This window comes from Lynx canadensis, chromosome C2, assembly GCF_007474595.2.
Source record: "Lynx canadensis isolate LIC74 chromosome C2, mLynCan4.pri.v2, whole genome shotgun sequence".
NCBI lineage: Eukaryota > Metazoa > Chordata > Mammalia > Carnivora > Felidae > Lynx > Lynx canadensis.
Genome location: NC_044311.2, coordinates 158,320,013 through 158,339,354, shown reverse-complemented (window position 1 = coordinate 158,339,354; position 19,342 = coordinate 158,320,013). Strand labels below are relative to the sequence as shown.

General features: G+C 51.2%; 1 protein-coding gene across 1 annotated transcript; it reads left to right on the top strand.

Annotated features, from left to right (window-relative positions):
- The first annotated feature begins 1,999 nt into the window (after positions 1–1,999).
- Positions 2,000–16,212, top strand: SPATC1L (spermatogenesis and centriole associated 1 like). Its single transcript, XM_030329657.1, has 4 exons — positions 2,000–2,201; positions 6,674–7,024; positions 15,604–15,755; positions 15,886–16,212. The coding sequence occupies exons 1-4, from the start codon at positions 2,000–2,002 to the stop codon at positions 16,210–16,212; spliced, it is 1,032 nt and encodes a 343-aa protein (XP_030185517.1).
- Positions 16,213–19,342: the final 3,130 nt, after the last annotated feature.

Sequence of the window (19,342 nt, the reverse complement as noted above, 5' to 3'; positions counted from 1 at the left end):
TAGAAATTAATTTGAAATTTAAAACTTTCCTAGAAGAAAACTCTAGTCTCAGGTGGCTTCCTGGTGAATTTTGTCAATCATTTAAGACAGAAATAACAATCTAACACAAATACCCAGACATTCGAGGAGGAGGGAACGTTTTGCGACTCCTTTGAGAGGGTGTGACCTTGATAGAAAACCAGACCAAGACATTACTGGAAAAGGAAATACAGATCAATTTCCCCACACAAATACAGAAAATATTTAACAGACTACTAGCAAGTTGAGCCCAGTGATAAAAGAATGATGCATCATGATCAGAAAATTGGCAGACGGTGGTGGTCCTGTGGCTGGAGGGGATATGATTTCCATAGGGTTTTCTAGGGGTCGTAAGAAAGGGCATTTTAAATGCCATGGTGTAGGGGGGATGCTTTCATGTCCCAGGGCCTTGCTCTTAGGGGTTTCGAGGGGAGACATCCATCCTCCGTCCTGGGAGCTCCTGCACACCCTTGCTTAGTGGGAACTACCCATGTCCCCGCTGTCCTTGTCTGATGTGAGAGGCTGTGGGTCCAGACACTGGGCCTGTTTCAGGTTGAATGAGGGACGTTTGGGACTTAGAAATCCTCTTTCCCAGGGGTGCCTGGGTTAAGCGTCCGGCTTTGGCTCATGATCTCACGGTTTGTGAGTTTGAGCCCTGCATCACACTCTGTGCTGACAGTTCAGAGCCTGGAGCCTGCTTTGGATTCTGTGTCTCCCTCTCTCTCTCTGCCCTTCTGCTACTCACGCTCTCTTTCTCTCAAATAAGCATTTAAAAAAATTAAAAAAGAAAAAAAATCTTTTCCACAAAACCCAACTCAAGGCTTTCTCTCCTTGAAGGAACCTTATGCTAACTTGGCAGTCTGGGGAAAATAATGGCTTTCTTCTACCTGTACCCCGAGTGCCCTTGATGTGGCATGGGGAACCCTGGGTGTTGGGGCTGAAGGATGGAGGATATGCTGGTTCCTTGTTTGGACTCTATCCCTTCCTAAGAGGATCAGGACATGACCTCTCTGGTGCCTCAACGGCTGCCAAGAAGCACGACCAAGAACTCCAGAGCCAGGAAACAGTGCTGAGTGCATTTATTGCCCTCAGTAGTTAGTTGGAAGAGCGGGTGTTGGGGTGGCTTTTTGGTGGTCCCACTACCTGAGGACCGAAATCTGCACCCTGGCAGGACTCCACAAACACAGGTCTGTGTGTGATTGGTCCGCACAGCCCTTGTGCCCGGTCAGGGGGAGTCTTCAGTTAGGTCCAGTAACAGTCAGTGTTCCGGTCGCTCAGGGCTCACAGTCCAGCCCTTCTTACGAGGGAAATGTGGTCAGCAGGCTGCCTCCAACTGCCAGCCCCTTCAGATCAGAGCCCTCCTGGAGTCCACGGGGCTTGTGGGCTGTTGGGGGCATCCGAGCTCCCCTCCCTCTGCCCCACTGCCCCTTTTTCTTAAAGTGTGTGTCCCAGGTGCGCACCCTAATACGTGTCTGCACACCAGACACCGGCCTCGGTTCTGGGGGATCCCGCTTACCCCCCAGAATGGGGAGCCACTCATGGGCAGAGACACCATAAGTCAGGCGGAGTAAAGGCAGAATCCCCCTGAGGTCTGCACATGCCACACGGTGTGGATGGCCCGATGCTCCCCTCAGCCCAGCGCTCTGGCTGTTGCTAGAAGGTGCCGGCACATTCCTCTCTTGAGCTCACTGCCCTCCCCTCAAGACCCGTCCTCATTCCTCCTGTCCGTTCCCTGTGTTCTTGGCACTCACTCTTGGTGGGAGGTGTTGCTCTGTGGGCACCGGCCCAGGCGAGGTCTGTGGGTGCAACGGGTGGGACGGGCGACGGCCGGGGTGGCACTGGCTCTTTAAGGGCGACATCACAAGGCTGCGGAACGCCCGGCAGTGGTGGAACTCCAGGGCTGTTTCTGGAGCGTCTACGGCACTGGATTTTCACCTCCATGGGGCCGCAGGCCCATACGTGAGCACCTAAAGACGTGGCCATGGCCGAGGGGAGTGAGCTGATGAACAGGCTCATGAGTGAGAATGCAGACCTGAAGAAGCAGGTGCGCCTCATGAAGGAGAACCAGATGCTGAAGCGTCTGCTCAGCGAGAGCTGCCAGGAGCGCTGTGGCCTTCGGAGCCGGGACCTGCTCTTCCCCAAGGCACCCGCCTACCCCGAGGACAGCTCCCCCGGGAGCGCAGGTGAGGCTCCAGGCAGGACAGCAGGGCCCAGCTGGCTGCTGGGGTCCAGGAGCTGTGGTGAGGCCGCTGTGCCCCGGCAGGGGCCTTGTTCGGTGATGCCGGTGGTCTCGGGCCCCTTCCCATCCCTCAGGTCTGAGTAAACCAAGACCCAGTTCCCCATTCTCCTGTGTGTCCTCAGGTAAGGCCCTCTGGGCCACGAAGCCACATCTAGAAAATGGGGTGGGCGTTAGCCCCCCACCTCACTAGCTGCTACTCACCAGCCCCCTGCACAGAGCTCATGGATGCAAAGCCCCTTGGGCAAACATGTCCTTGGGGTCCTTCAGCCTCAAGGAGGACCTTGAAGAGGGAGCTTGGACAAGCAGAGGGTGGGGGTGGAGGATGGCAGAAAGAGGACAATCACGCCCCAAGGGGCAGCTGGAGAAAACCCTATCCCCACCAGTTCTGAATTCCCACCAGAGGCCAAGGCACATGCTTGTCACCAGAAACTTGCTGAAGAGGGACTGACCTCCCAGGACTTGTCACCTGTGTGACATCCCACAGAGGGTCAGTGCTGCCTTCTTGGGCCACCAGGGATGCATTGTGCAGTGGCTGCAAAAGGCACTTGTCACCAAGCCTCATAGGTGCTGTGGTTACTGCCAAGAATCAAACCCAGTGTGACTTCATTGTCCTTTGTCCTGAGAACTGGGTCAGGCTGGGGCCACCTCTGAGGGCTCAGAGCCACCCCTGTGTCAGTACTGGCAGGAATGCTGGGGCCCTCCCTCTCTCACCTTCCCTCCCATGCCTGGTTAGTAGAGGTGCGGACTCACAAGGGTCGGGCTGCTCCTGGAGAGACCCTGGTCAGGGCCTAGGTCAGGGCAGAGTCTCTGGGACCACAACCAGCACCCCTGCCTGTGGGTCACCCCTAGCAATCCCAGACTTTTGCCAGACACCAGTCTTAGCAGGAGCTCCAGTCCCCCTGGGCCAGCCCAACACCACTAAGCCTTCCACACGGAGGCCTGGAGCCCTTGCTGCAGGGCGTGGGCCAACGTCAGCATGGCTGACCATCCTCAGGGAGGGGCCACCCCCATGCCTGGGGCTCTGGGACGCTGCCTTTGGGCCTGGCCACAACCCTCAGCCTTCTTTGGGGACTGGAGTTTGGAACAACTCTTAACACAGCAGCAGACATTTGTGAACAGAAGGGAACTGCCACCAGCAATGGCTCATGTTTCCCACGGGCCCTTAACGTCTGCCTTCAACAAAGGATGTGCTTTAAAAACCTGTTTTCTTCATTCAACAACAGGAGCTCCTGGCAAACTTATAAATACCCCAAGAGGATGTAACATACAAGGCCAAGCTCGTGCTCCTGGCCCTGCTCCCAAAGGGAGCCACTGTCAACATTTTCTTGGGTTTCTGTCTGAAATTTGTGGTGGATATTCATGTGCACATCGGGGGATCTTCTGGGTTCCCCTAAACACGGGAACTGTTGAACTGTTCTATACTTTGATTGCCCCCTCCCTCCACCTTACTTTTGTCACCTGGAAGTCCTCTTTTCTAGATCCAGGGCCTGCACTCCAGCGCTGGAGCGACTCTCGGGGTGGAGGGCAGGGGTTCCCCACAACAGCAGCCCGGCGCCAGGCCAGGTGGTGCCCTCCAGCCCCCTGCCACCTGCCATTGGGGTAACGGCCGGGAAATCCTTGGGTCAAAGGCCCTGTGCTGTTGAAATAGATGCTGCTGTGTCCTCTGCGCCCTTCCAGTTCCCTCCTGACCCACAGGACCACGCACAGTGGCTAGGCTCGCACACCAGCCTCTTCCTCAGCTGCCTGTGTGCCCTGTGTGCTACGCTTGTTAGTTTGGTCTGTTTTCTGAGTCTACAACCGCACTGTGTGCAAATGATTTAAATGAGATCGACAGTGTGTATACTTGTTAATTTTGCCTTTGTCTTTGCCCTTGGTATTCCCAGAACCCTGGCTCTGGTGGCAGTTGGGCCTGGGGGTGGAGGGGCATGCAGGCTAGGTGCTGGGAGGACCCTTCTAGTCCTTCTTTTTAAAGAACAAGAAAATTGAGAAACAGCTTGTTTTGTTCAGTTTCCATGACCTTGTTTGGCCTTGGTAGGGTGCCCTCAGCTCCTGCCCTTGGCCTGCTCCATCGGGAGGCCCCGGGCTCCTGTTGTCTGTCCTGGTGTTCACTAGGATGGGTCTTTGCTCGGGATCTGGGGACTCTGTTCCTACCTGGATCTGGGCTTTGGTCTTCTTTCTGTGGGATCTCTGTTTGGGGATTTGATACCAGACTTGTGACCAGTTATAATCTCAATCAAGAAGCATCTTTTAATTTTTTTCAGTGTTCCAACCTTATTTATGTAATATAGGGATTAAGAATCATTTGGAGCCTGAAAGAATTTACCGCTAGGCCCCCAGGCCTGCAGCCCTCAGAGCATAATTGTTTTATAACTTCTAGATTTTTCTTCTTTGCTTACTGGTCCATTTAGTTTTTCTACTTCTTACTGAGTCATTGAAAAATAATTTCCCGCAAGAGTTCTCCTGTTACTGAAATCTTAGTGACGATGCAGTTGTGTATAATGGTTGCTTGTAACTCAGACCTCTTCCTGGTCTTTCTTATGTTGCTTTTCTCATTTCCAATTTTATTTCTTCATGTTTTCTGTTTCCCTAAGGTAGTTTTCCACAGTTTCGTGGTCTTGTAGACTTTCACAGAACTGTCTGCGGTGTATTTCGCGGTCGTGTTCATTGTTTTCTTAAGAGCTCCTCTTCATATCTTGATTTGAATGTTTAATTTTGAGATGATTTTTATTTATTTATTTATTTATTTATTTATTTATTTATTTTTTAACGTTTATTTATTTTTGAGACAGAGAGAGACAGAGCATGAACGGGGGAGGGTCAGAGAGAGAGAGGGAGACACAGAATCTGAAACAGGCTCCAGGCTCTGAGCTGTCAGCACAGAGCCCAACGTGGGGCTCGAACTCACGGACCGCGAGATCATGACCTGAGCCAAAGTCGGAGGCTTAACCGACTGAGCCACCCAGGCGCCCCGAGATGATTTTTAAAAAGTAATTGAAGCATTTAAATTACTAATTTCAATCCAAATACAGTTTTAAACGTACTGATGTCTTAATATATAAAGTTCTGATTTTCATTATTTCTCAATAATCATTGTTTTTTATTATTATTTCTTCCTCGATGTGATCGTTACTTGGGAGAATGCTTTTACTTCTGAGGAAATGCAATTTTCTCCTGGCCACATGGGCAACAGGAGGCAAGACACATCCTAATGGATGTCTTTTTTTGAACATTTTTTTCTGAGAAATCATTGCTGGAGATAGATCAGTTGGTTCCTGAGGAGGCACCTTTTAGGATATAATTTTTCATGATAGCTCTTAAAACACACTATTTCTCAAGTATATATTTACCTTATTGCCAGGAGAACAATATTATAACATGAGGGTAAGAAAGGATTTTATAAATCAAAAAGAATCGATAAGTTAAAGTTGACTACATTATAATTTAAAACTTCTGCATGAGAGTCAGTATAAAAAAGATTCAGACCTAAGCAAGGCACCCACCGGAAGACACAACACTTTTCATCAACAAGGAATTAGTATGCAGGAGACAAAAAAAGCTGCTACAAATAATTTTAAAGACTACCCCTCCCCCCGAAAAAACAAGCAGAGAAAAGGCAAAGAAAATTCACAGAAAGGAAACCTGAGGGGCCGATGAGCACATGAAATGATGTTCACTATCACTAGGGATTAGGGAAAAGCCATGTGTTGTTTTCTGCCGGGGGACCACTGATGTAGAATACAGAGGAGGTTAAACAGCACACACCTGAGCCCAGTGTAGACCGTATAAACAGCACACACCTTGCCCACTGTGAGCAAGGAGGCACATTAAGGAATGCTGATTATAGCTTTGCTTTTTCAAGGAAAACAGGAATCATCCCCATGCTTATCAACAGGGCAGTGGATATGAAAATTCTTTGTGTGTGTGTGTGTGTGTGTGTGTGCGCGCGCGCGCATGTGCGCGTGCACGCTCACATGCGTGCATGCATGCATGCCCATGTGTGCCAAGAAATGGTTAAATGTATCAGGTAAGCTACCCAATGATTCAATATGGATGAATTCCCAAAAAAATGCTGCAGCAAAAAGGTATTTTGCAGGATAAAACATCTATAGGATGATACCATTTATGTACATTTAAAAGCATAAGCAAGTCCCTCTGTATTGTGTGTGGGTTCCCAGGTGGGTGGGAAGCGCACAGGGGCACGTGTGCTTGCCATGCCCATAAACTTGAGGCTGGTGGTTTCCTCAGGTGGGCTGGGCACCCACAGTGTCATATTCTCTAGAGGGAGGAGGAGGGCTCTGAAACATGGGGTGGAGTGTTACAGATTGAGGCTGGGTATGTGGATGTTCTTCTGTATTCTCTCCCTCCTTAGGGATGTCTCAGGAACACAGCCTGACCTGCCTTCCCTCCCCGTCCCAGGTGCAGACTTTGGAAGGTTCAGTGGCGTCCCTGATGCACCCTCCCAGCTGCAGACGTCCTCCCTGGAGGACCTGCTGTGCTCACATGCCCCCATCTCCAGTGAGGATGACGCCTCCCCTGGCTGTGCCACTTCCTCCCAGGTGCCCTTCAAGGCTTTCCTCAGCCCCCCAGAGCTGCGTGCACCCCGAGGCACTGACAGGAAGCTGTCCCCGCTCCTGAACCCCTTGCAGGACCCGCTGGCAGACAAGACCCTGCTGGAGCCCAGGGAGATGGTCCGGCCCAAGAAAGTGTGCTTCTCAGAGAGCAGCCTGCCATCTGGGGACAGGACGAGAAGGAGCTACTACCTTAACGGTATGGCCCAGGCAGGGGCGGGCACCAGGGTGCAGTAGTCTGGGTGACCAGCTGGGCACAGCTTCTCCATTTTCCTGCAGAGGGAGGAGAGTGTGGCTGGGAGGCCAGGGTCTGGGGCTGCTTCTGTGGACATTTTTTGCCTATTAAAAAAAATGGACTTGCTTATCTTATGATCGAGTTGTCAGAGGTCTACATATATTCTGGATACAAATCCTTTTCTGGGTGTATGTCTTGCAAATGTTGTCTCCCACTCTCTGGCCTTTCCAGTTGCATAAGTGTTCTTTAAAGAGCAAAACTGTTTAATTTGATAAAGTCCAGTTTATTGATTTTTTTTGTTTTATACAGTTCATGTTTTTTGTGTCCTATTTAAGAAATCTTTGTCAAACTCATGGTCACAAAGATTGTTTCCTATGTGTTCTTCTAGAAGTTTTATGGCTTTAGGTTTTACATTTAGGTTTCTGATCAATTTCAAGTCAATTTTTGTGCATGGTATGAGATTTGCATTTGTTGGCTTCTTCCAACACCAGTGTTTAGAAAGATTATTTTTTCTTCATTGAATTGCCTTGACCCTTTTGTCAAAAATCAACTGTTCATATATGTATAAGTTTATCTCTGGACACCTTCCCCCCGCCATGCTGTGTTATTTGTCTGTGTTGATTCCAGTACATATGGTCTCGATTACTGTAGCTTTAAAGTAAGATCGTCATTCATATAATGTCTTGTTCTCCATTTTCAAAGTTGCCCTGGCTATTGTAGATCCTTTGCATTTCCACATGAGTTTTAGAATCAACTTGTCCAACTTTGCAAAAAAGCTTGCAAGGAGTTTGATTGGGATTGCTCTGGATGTACAGATTGATTAGGTCAGTTTTCAGGGAAATTAACAATTTATTAATAATAATGATATTGAACCTTTGGGTCTGTAAATGCTGTGTGTCTCTCCATTTATGTAGTTCTTTAAACATTTCTTTCAACAGTGTTTATAGTCTTCTATGTATAGATCTTGCACATTTTGATAAATTAATTCTTAGTATTTTCACATTTTTGATACCAGAGGAAATAGTATTGCCTTTATCATTATCAATTTCTGATTGCTCATTTCTAGTATATAGTAACACAGTTGATTTTTGTGTATTTACTCCTGTGATCCTTAATTTTATTTGTCAACTTGACTGGGCCATGAAAAGAACTACCCAGATAATTGGTCAAACATTCTGGGTGTTTCTGTGAGAGTGTTTCTGGATGAGTTGAACATTTAATAGACTGAGTAAGCACATTGCCCTCTCAGTGTGGGTGGGCTTCATCCCATCACTTCAAGGCCTGAATAGGACAAAAAGGTTGATCCTACCCCAAGGAAGAGAAAATTCCTCCTGCCTGGTTGCCTTTGGACCTGAAACATGCCTTGAACTGAAACATGTTTTTGAGTTTCAAGCCTGCAGTGCTCTGGACTGAAACCACACCATTGGTTCTCTTGGTTCTCAGACCTTTAAAGGCAGGCTAGAACAACATTTTCAGTCTCCCTGGATCTCTAGCTTGCTAACTCACCTTGCAGATCACACAGAGACCCCGTTGGTTCTGTTTCTATTTCTCTGGAGAACCCTGAAAAATAAAAATGTTGTATCTTGCAACCTTACTGAACTCACTTATTTTTTTAAATGTTTTTATTTATTTTTTTTGAGGCAGAGTGTCAGGGAGCAGGGAGAAGAGGGAGGCAGACAGAGAATCTGCGCTGTCAGTGCAGAGCCCAATACTGGGCATGATCATGAAATGTGAGATCATGACCTGAGCTGAAGTCAGAGGCTTAATCTATTGAGCCATCCAGGTGCCCCCTGAACTCATTTGTTCTAGTAGATTTCTTTAAGTTTATTTATTTTGAGAGAGACAGAGCTTACAAATTTGGGAGGGGCAGAGAAAGAGAGAGAGAGAGAGAGAGAGAGAGAGAGAGAGAGAGAGAATCCTAAGCAGGCTCCACACTGCCAGTGCAGAGCTTGATGCGGAGCCTGAACTCACAGGCCAGCAGATCATGACCTGTGCCAAAGTCAGACGCTAACTGACTGAGTCACCCAGGCACCACTGTTCTAGTAGCTTTTTGTAGATTCCTTAGGATATATGATTGTGTCATTTGCAAATAAAGACAAATTTATTTTCTCATTTCTAGTTTGTATTCCTTTTATTTTTCTTATCTTATTGCATTGGCAAGAAATGGTGACAGTGGACTTTTTCTTTTTTATCTTTTCCTAATTTAGGAAGCATTCAGTCTGTTATTGGTAAGTATGATGTTAGCTCAGGTCTTTGTAGATGACTTTTATCAGGTTGAGGAAGTTCCCTTTAATTCCTAGTTTTCTTATAATGAATGAATATTGGATTTTGTGAAATGCTTTTTCTGCATCTACTGAGATGAGCATTTGGTTTTTATTTGTAGTCTGTTTCAGCTAATATGGTTAATTACATTGATTGATTTTTGAATTGTAAACCAACCTCGCATTCCTGAGATAAACCTTACTTGGTCGTGACGTATTATACTTTTTTGTGTTGTTGGATTTAATTTCCTAAATTTTGTTGAGAATTTTTGCTGTCTATGATATTGGTCTATAGTTTTCTTTTCATGTCATTTTCTGGTTTTGGTACCAGGTTAATGTTGACTTCAATGAATGAAGCGGAAAGTACTCCATTCTCTTTAATTATGTAGAGGAGTTTATGTAGAATTGGTATCATTTATTCCTTAGATGTTTGGTAAAAGTCACCACTGAATCCACCCAAGTCTTTAATTTTCTTTGTAGGAATATTTCCCCTGCCACAAGTTCAGTTTCCTTGTTGATATACAGCTATTCAAATGATCTATGTCTTCTTAGGGAGCTTTGGCAATTCACTCACGATAGTGAGCTTTTGTATTTTTTAAGGAATTAGTCCATTTCATCTAAGCTGTCAAATTTATTAGCATAAAATTGTTTCTAGTATTCCATTATTATCCTTTTAACATCTGTAGGATCTGCGGTGAGATCATCTCTAATTTCTGATAGTGGTAATTTTTGTCCTCTTTCTCTTTTCCCCTAATATGTCTGGCTACAGGTTTATCAATATTGTTGACTTTTTTCTGTGAAGAATAGATTTTGGCTGAATCTTGGAAGGCCAAAGTTGGACTAGAAATGATTGCTAGAACATCTCAGGTATATATCACTTCTTCCATCCAATTTATGCTTTAAAGACAGAACAGGATGGTAAGAGAGACTGATTCCTGATTAGAGAAGTGTATGAATATAGAAGGGGAAATTTGCACTCTGGGCTTCATGGCCCTCATCTGCCCTGACAAACTGCTGTGCAGTCAATCTGGTTTTCAGCTTGAACTCTTGGGTACTTATGCAGCCTCGCAAAGTGATTAGGGAAGGAGAACACTAAAGACTACAGTGCACTGCGGCAATAAAGTAAAGAAGGCCTGAATAAGTGGAAAAACATCTCATGTTCGGGGACCAGAAGGCTTTACATCATTACGATGGCAGCACTCCCCAAGTTGACCTGCAGATTCAACGTGATTCCCATCACAATCCCAGCTGGCTTCCCTGCATAAATTGACAAACTCCTCCTGAAATTCAGGTGGAAATGTAAGGGACCCAGAACAGGCAACCCAATCTTGAGAAAGGAGAGCAAAATTGGAGGACTTACACTTCGCAATTCCAAAACTTACTGTAAAGCTACAGGAATCCAGGCAGTGTGGTGGTCATAAGACAGACGTACAGAGATCAGCAAAGTAGAATTGAGGTTCCAGAAATAAGCCCAGGCATTTACAGGTTTAATGTGCAACATGGACACCAAGACTTGTGTCAGCAGAGAGAGACTTGTCTTTGCAACAAATGATGTTGGGACAAGTGGACAAACATGTACAAGAATGAGCTGGACCTCACACCACATGTGAAAATTAACTCAAAATGTATCAAAGACCTAAAAAAAATCTAAAAGAGCTAAAGCCATATAACACTTAGAAGAAAACACAGAGAAAAATCTCATGACCTCGGATTTGGCAATAGATTTTCAGATGTGACACCAAAAGCATTAGCAACAAAAGGAAAAGTATATGGATTGGGTTGTATCAAAAGTAAAAATTTTTGTATTTATTGATTTTTTATTTTAGAAAGAGAGAAAGTCCATGAACAGGGGAGAGGGGCGGAGGGAGAATCTTTTTTTTTTTTTTTTTAACGTTTATTTATTTTTGAGAGAGGTAGTGAACGAGCAGGGGAGGAGCAGAGGGAAAGGGAGGGGGACAGAGGATCTGAAGCAGTCTCTGAGCTGTTAGCACAGAGCCCGACACGGGGCTCAAACTCATGAACCATGAGATCATGACCTAAGCTGAATTTGAATGCTCAACCAACTGAGCCACCCAGGCGCCCCAAAACTTTTGTATTTCAGAAGAACACATTTCAAGAAAGTGAACTGAGCCTACAGAGTGGGAGAAAATATTTGTCAATCAGATGATAAGGGGCTAGTATTCAGGATATATAAGAACTCTCTACAACTCCACAGTAAAAAGACAATCTAATTAAAAATGGGCAAAACACAATGAATATTTCCCCAAAGAAGACGTATAGATGACAAATAAGCACATGAAAAGATGCTCCAAATCCTCAGTCATCAGTCAAATACTGATGAAACCACAATGAGAAACCACTTCACGTCTACTAGGACGGCTATAAAAAAATGAGGGACCGGCACAAGTGTTGGAGAGGATGTGGAGACAATCGGAACCCATGTACATTGTCGCTGTGGAAAGCAGTTTGGCATTTCATCAAAAATTACACATAGAATTACCAATGATTCCATTTCTGGGTATATGTATCTAAAAGAACTGAAAACATTTGTCCCCACAAAATTAAAAAAAAATTTTTTTGATATTTTTATTTATTTTTGAGACAGAGACAAAGCACCAACTGGGGAGGGTCAGAGAGAGAGGGAGACAGAACTGAAGTGGGCTCTGCCTGACAGCAGAGAGCCCAATGTGGGGCTCGAACTCACAAGTGATGAGATAGATCATGACCTGAGCTGAAGTCAGACACTTGGCTGACTGAGCGCCCCCACACAAAAATTTTTATATGAATGTTCATAGCAACGTTGTCCATGATAGCGCAAAGGCCTCTCAATGGACGAAGGGATGAACAGAATGTGGTCCATCCACGCAACGGGATTGGTTCTGCCCCAGATAGGAATGCTGTGCTGACACCTGCTGGAGTGTGGAGGCACCTCGGAAACAGCTGAGAGAAAGCCAGCCCAGCCCGAGGATCACCTGCATGAAATGTCCAGAATAGATACATCCATAAGGACAGGAAGTAGTTTGGTAGCTGCGGGGCTGCGGGGAGAGCGCTGTGTGACTGATAGTGGGTACAGGGTATCGCTTTGGTGATGAAAATATTTTGGAATTTGATTGCGGTGATGGCTGTACAACTGTGAATATAGAAAAACATCTGAACTGCATACTTTGAGAGACTCAGCTTTATAGGATGTGAATTGTATCTGAATAAAAAACATTTTTAAATGATCGGGGAAGCATTGTGCCCCATATGCCTCAGTTCCTTTGTCTGTAAGTGGGGTCTGAGGCCCCTTTGGGATCATGGTGAGGATGAATGAAGTCCCAGAGGGACCAGAAAACGCTCCTGGGGAAAGAAAACGGATGCCGCCCCCCAGGATGCCTCGGAGGGCTCCGAATCCCCATCAGGTGGTGCTCCTGGGAGGGGGCGTCTTGCCAGGAACCTCCCTCACCCGCTCACCTCCTGAGGTCCAGAGCTGTGTGGGGAGCCACTGCCCCTCTTGCCGCTCCAGCTGCTTGAGTGACACCAGATCACTTCCCGACACCCTCTGTGGCTCCGTTTCCCCGGCATTCCACCCCAGCATTTCTCCTGGGCCCTTGGAGCCCTGCACCGTCTCTGTTCATATCCAACTTTCCCCACCCGGTGATCCTTTGGCTCCAGGGCCCCACAGCTCCGAGGCCTTCCTCGCGGGGTCTGCTGGGGGACGTGTGGCTCTGGGCCATCTGCATCCACACCCTTGTGGCCCCTCCTTCTCCCCACCCCCGCCTGCAGAGCCGCATGGACTGTGCCCCGTGCGCCTCGGTCATGGACTCCCCGCTCAGTGTCTGCAGGTGCGGCTGAGGGAGTGGAAGCACAGTCCCCTACCCCCTCGGCCTGTCCTCTCTGGCTGTCCAGCCTGTCCTGGAAGGAGCTGATAAGCCCGTGCTGACTGGCTGTTACGTGCTGGGAGGGGCTACCGTGTTCCTGCGGTGGGAGTGACCTGGCAGCTTTCTGGGACTAGCGGTTATGTGGACACAGTCACAGGAGGGGGCCAACTGTACGGGTCACAGGTGTGGCTGGTCCTGGGGCTCCGCAGCGCTCACGGCTCAGATGGCCACACGGGAGGCTCCCCTGGGCTGGTGTGGGGTGTCCTGAGTGTTGGAGCCCGAGCCTCGGGAGGGTGCAGTTGTGTGCGGGTAAGAGGACCCAGTCCGTGCGTGCGCTGCCCGCCTGCTGGGTGGGCCCCGTGGGCTGCACCAGGTCAACGCCCTGGAGGGTCTGCATCGCGGTCAGGTTTGGAAAAGCCACAGGGGCTCTAGGAAAGGCTCTACAGATGGCTCTGTTATTAAGTGTCTCTCGTGGGGATGAAAGAGCAGAGTGTGGAAGCGGCAGGGGTCTGGGGGCCCCGGTCAGGTGGAGGGTCCCCAGCGCAGAGGCTCTGCCTGACTCTGACGCAGGCCCCCTCACTTGGGGTCTCTCCATGTCAGATTCATCCAACGGTAGTAACTGGCAGGGTGTTTTTCAGAGAGCACAGGGTTTTGAAGGCGTGGCCGCCTATCTGCTGCTCAATGAACAGAGGCTGCTGTAGGAGGGCAGATTTGGAAGCAGGTGTTGGGGGGGAGGGTGGCTGCTGGGCCTGGAAACATCAGGAAGACAGTTAGACAGGATCTCCTGCCCACCCAGCAATCCTCTCCACAAACTTAGGGAAGAGTTTTATCATCAAGTAAACATTAAACCAGCCTGTGATGCAGAGGCTGCCAAGACAGCCAGGCGGACCGGACCCGTTACATGGGGCACGCATGTGTTGTCGAGTCACATGAGTTACACACGTGTCATCGAGTCACATGGGTCACACGTGTTGTCGAGTCACATAGGTCACGCGTGTTGCCGAGTCACATGGATCACGCGTGTTGTCGAGTCACATGGGGCACACACGTGTTGTCGAGTCACGAGTTACACGCGTGTTGTCGAGTCACATGGATCACGTGTTGTCGAGTCACATGGATCACACGTGTTGTCGAGTCACATGGGGCACACACGTGTTGTCGAGTCACGAGTTACACACGTGTCGTCGAGTCACATGGATCACACGTGTCGTCGAGTCACATAGGTCACGCGTGTTGCCGAGTCACATGGATCACGCGTGTTGTTGAGTCACATGGGGCACACGCGTGTTGTCGAGTCACATGGATCACGTGTTGTCGAGTCACATGAGTTACACACGTCATCGAGTCACATGGATCACACGTGTTGTCGAGTCACATGAGTTACACGTGTTGTCGAGTCACATGGATCACACCTGTTGTCGAGTCACATGGGGCACACGTGTTGTCGAGTCACATGGATCACACGTGTTGTGGAGTCACATGAGTTACACGTGTTGTCGAGTCACATGGATCATGCCTGTTGTCGAGTCACATGGGGCACACGTGTTGTCAAGTCACATGGATCACATGTGTTGTCGAGTCACATGGGTCAGCATGTTGCCGAGTCACATGGATCACGTGTGTTGAGTCACATGGGGCACACACATGTTGTCGAGTCACGAGTTACACGCGTGTTGTCGAGTCACATGGATCACATGTTGTCGAGTCACATGAGTTACACACGTCGTCGAGTCACATGGATCACACGTGTTGTCGAGTCACATGGATCACGTGTGTTGAGTCACATGGGGCACACGTGTTGTCGAGTCACACGGGGCACACACATGTTGAATCACATGGGTCACACACGTGTTGAGTCAACCTGCACCCCGCCCTCAGGAGATGAGGGGACACGCCTACCTAGCCTCTCCCAACGCACCTGGGCAGAGGGGTGGGCCTTCTGGTAAGGCTTACTCTTGACCCAGGTGCCTGGCCAGAATCCCCTGGGGGAGGGGCAATACAAATAGTCCTGGGCTGTAAAACAAGCTCTTAAAGACATTTCTGTCCATCTCAAAGGGACAGAGAGAGGACTCAGGATCACAGCTTTCTCAGGTTGCTCTAAGAGGGAAAAGAGAATAGGTCTCTCTCCTTTTTGGTGACAGAAAAGTCAAGGTTTTCTTTTCCATTTGTATTTGCCCTCACAGTGGAGGGCAGGGGAAGCAGCAGTGGGGAGGAGCAGGCCATGCGCCTTCATCATGCTTGGGCCCCTTTGGGAAGCCCCGCCCAGGCCCCAGTGGCTTCACCCCAAACTTACAGCAGCTGCGTTTAGGTTGGTCCTTTTCTCAAAGTAGATCCTGGGGCACGGGCAGGAGGAAGGCGGGTGGCCCCTGACCGTCCGTGTCCTGGAGCCCCCAGCCTGGCTCACTGCCCCCGCTGCTCACAGAGATCCAGGGCTTCTCCAGCGCTGAGAAGGACGGGCGCATCGTCGGGGAGATCGCCTTCCAGCTGGACCGGCGCATCCTGGCCTATGTCTTCCCGGGAGTGACCAGGCTGTATGGCTTCACCGTGTCCAACATCCCTGAGAAGATCAAGCAGGTGTGCCTCTCCGCCCCAGGGTCCCCTCCCTGTCCTGGAGTCCCCTCCCTGCTGTGAGGACCCCTCCCTGCCCTGGGGCCCCTGTCGCCCCCACCCACGCCCGCGCTGTGCCCACCCCCACCACCCCCAGACGTCCATCAAGTCCCTGGACGGGTCGGTGGACGAGAAGAAGCTTCGTGAGCTGACACACCGCTACCTGATGCTGACCGCGCGCCTGGAGAGGCTGGGTTACAACCGTGAGGTGCACCCGGTGTTCAGCGAGTTCCTCATCAACACCTACGGCATCCTGAAGCAGCGGCCCGACCTGCGTGCCGACCCGCTGCACAGCAGCCCGGCCGCGCTGCGCAAGCTGGTCATCGACGTGGTGCCCCCCAAGTTCCTGGGCGACGCGCTGCTGCTGCTCACCTGCCTGTGCGAGCTCTCCAAGGAGGACCGCAAGCCGCTCTTCGCCTGGTGAGCCCGCCCGCACCCGCCGTGCCTTGCCTGCAATAAACATGTTTGTTCCAAACCCGGGGGCCACGTGCCTCCTGCGTGTCCCCTCCGGCCCGGGGCAGGGGCCCAGTCTGCCGACAGGGCGCCCGGGGCCACAGGCGCCTCTCACCAACCGGGCCGCGCCCCGGGCACCCGGCCCGCCCGCCGCCCCACCCCCGCGCGGGCACTGTGGCACTTTATTAAAATCATCTGTTTTCTTGTGTACCTTTACCTTTGGCTCTTTGAAGGCGTGGAGGGTGTAGCAGGATGTGCCTGCTGGTATTTGTGGAAAGAAGCCAGGACCGAGCCTCCAGGGCAGGGGGCTGTGGCGCTGGCCAGGCTCCCAGACCCTCCGGCCCTCAGGGCCTTCCCCATGACCCCATTACCATCCTCTGAGGTCTGTCTCCTCCTGTGAAAGGGCCAGTGGCTGGTTTCCCCAAACGGAGAGGCTGAGGCGAGGATCTGGATGCTCGGGGGACAGCAGTAGAATCTGCAGAGCTCTGCGAAAAATGAAAACACAGGTCTCTCGTTCAAAAGTAGGAATTTCAAGAAGGTGACAGCAGCGTGTTGGATAGAGAATAAGGCCCATGCAGCTGTGAGGATTCCTGGGAGGCTATTTATTTGGGATGATTTGATGTACCCCACCCCCTGACCCCTGCTGGAGCCATCAGTTCCCTGTCTCTCCTGGGGTCTTGAGGACAGGTGACCTTCTGGGCCCACGTGAGGACCAGGGCCTGGTGCTGGCACCTTCCTGGCCTTGGCTGTGAGTAGAGGGTCTCTGGTCACTTCTCTGCTGGCGGTGTGAGGACCGTCCCTCGGTCCTCACAGCCTCCGGTGTCCCAGGTGTCCAGCACCTTAGGGCGCGGCTTGGGCAACTTGGGTAACGAGCACCACAGACCAGGGGCGTTCGGACAACACACATTTATTTCCTCCTCGTGCTGGAGGCTGGACACCTGAGGTCCAGGTGGTGGCAGGGCTGGTCCCTCCTGAGGCCTTTCCTGGCCGTGTGGGTGCAGCCTTCTCCCTGGGTCCTCACATGCTTGTCCCGTTGCATGTCTGTGTCCTGACTTCCTCTTCAGGACAGCGGTCAGAGGGGATTAGGGTCACCCTATGACAGACATAATTTTAGCTTTATTACCTCTTTCAAGACCCTGTCTCCAAATACAGCTAATTCTGAGGTGCTGGGGAGTCGGGGCTTCTACCTATGATTTTGGGGGTGGGCACAATTCAGTCCACAACTGACGCCATCCTCCCCTTCCAGCCACGGGACGCCGACGCCCAGCTGAGGGACTCTCTGACTTCGGGGGTCTCTGCAGGGCACACACAGGTCTGGCACCTGGGCTGTTGGAGGAGGGACTGGTGGTGGGCACTTCTGGGATGCAGGCTCTCTCTGGGTGAGCCTTGGCGTTAGGAGCCGGGTTCGGAGGAATGTTTCTATTGGGTCTTTGCTGTCTGCCGGGTGCTGCTGGGGCTCCCCTGTGACCGTGCTGGACCCAGGAGTGGAGCAACCATCGTCTGCGTCCACACGGGGGAGTCGTGGCTGGAGATGGCCTGGCCCGCCCCCAGCCTCCGGGGTCTCTGGGCTCGCCTGGCTGCATCAGGGCTGACGCTGGAGAGGTGGGGTCCCGAAGCCCACACAGCTGGGGATCCACGAGATCTGGGCATCTCCTCACCTGGGCCCTGTGGCTACCCTGCACTGCCACGGCTGTGTGGGTGCCTGTGCCTGGGAAGAAGGCAGATGGGGTATGGTCTGCCTTTGGGGGGTCCCTGCAGGGGGATTGAGAGTGCCCTGAGAGGCGGGGCAGAGGTGAACCTCAGGTTTGAGGTATCTGTACACTGCTGGAGTGGCCACGAGAGGTGGCTTTGCAGACTGGAAGTGCCCACCCCACTCGAGACGGCACCGACTCCAGCTGGGCCCTCTGGGTGCAGGGCCCTGGCTGCTGGCCTGAGCACATCACTTCTTTGTGGGGAGCCTCTGGCCTCGGGGGACAGCAGCCAGCGGCCGGGAGAGCCGGAACTTCGTCGTGAGCACTCGCTCCCCAAGGGCATCCACACATGTGCACACACTCGATCTCTCGCTGCCCTTCTCCTGCCTGGCCAGGCTGAGCTGCCCTCCACCAAGAGCCTCGTCCACCGGTGGCGTCTCACACACGATCCCTCTCATCTGCTTGCTGCCTGAGGCTCACGAGTTGACATGAAGCAATCGGGGCTCAGTAGGTCGCCTGGAGGGCCACATGGAGGGTCGCGTGAAGGGTCACCTGGAGGGCCACGTGGAGGATCACGCAAAAGGTCGCTTAGAGGATGAAATGGAGGGTCACCTGAAGGGTCACATGGAGGGTCGCGTGGAGGGTCACGTGGAAGGTCACTTAGAGGATCAAACGGAGGGTCCCCTGGAGGGCCACGTGGAGGGTCGCGTGGAGGCTCACACGGAGGACCACACAGACAGTCCTCAGGAGCGCCGGGACAAGCTGGGATTGGAGCCTGGACTGGCCTGAGTCCACTGCCTGGAGAGGATTTACTCCCCACCCCTGCTGAGGTCCTGCTCTTGGCTGGGTATGGGGATCCCTCCCCTTCCATTGTCTGGCTCACAGGGGTCCTGCTCCCTTCCCAGCCGCTCTGCGTTTGCACAGGGACCACAGCCTGTGGTTAATAAGCAGCCCGGCCCCCATGGGAGGGCCCCGCCAGGTGGATAAAGGCCCTGCCAGGCACTGCAGAGCACCGTCCCTCCTTCCCTCGGTCTGCCCTGTGAGAGGAGTACCGGGATCGAGGCCCAGACCATGTCCCAGCTGGTGGAATGTGTTCCCAACTTCTCCGAGGGGAACAAGCAGGAGGTGAGGTGCCGGGGGGCGGGGGGGGCGCTAAGCAAGTGGCCCGGGGCAAGGAGAAAGGGGTGTGCTTGGTTCCCGAAACAGAACCACTTCTTGTCAGCCCCACAGGGATGGGTCCCATGAGCACTGGGACTGAGAAGTGGCTGACGGGTGAGGAGGAGACTGTGGGATGGGCAGTCAGGCAGGGGTCCTGGACCTGGGTCTGCATCACAGGGAAGTTGGAAGGTCTCCAAACCTTATCAGGTGGGCTCTGACATTATCCCCATGTCAGCCATGAGGAAACTGAGG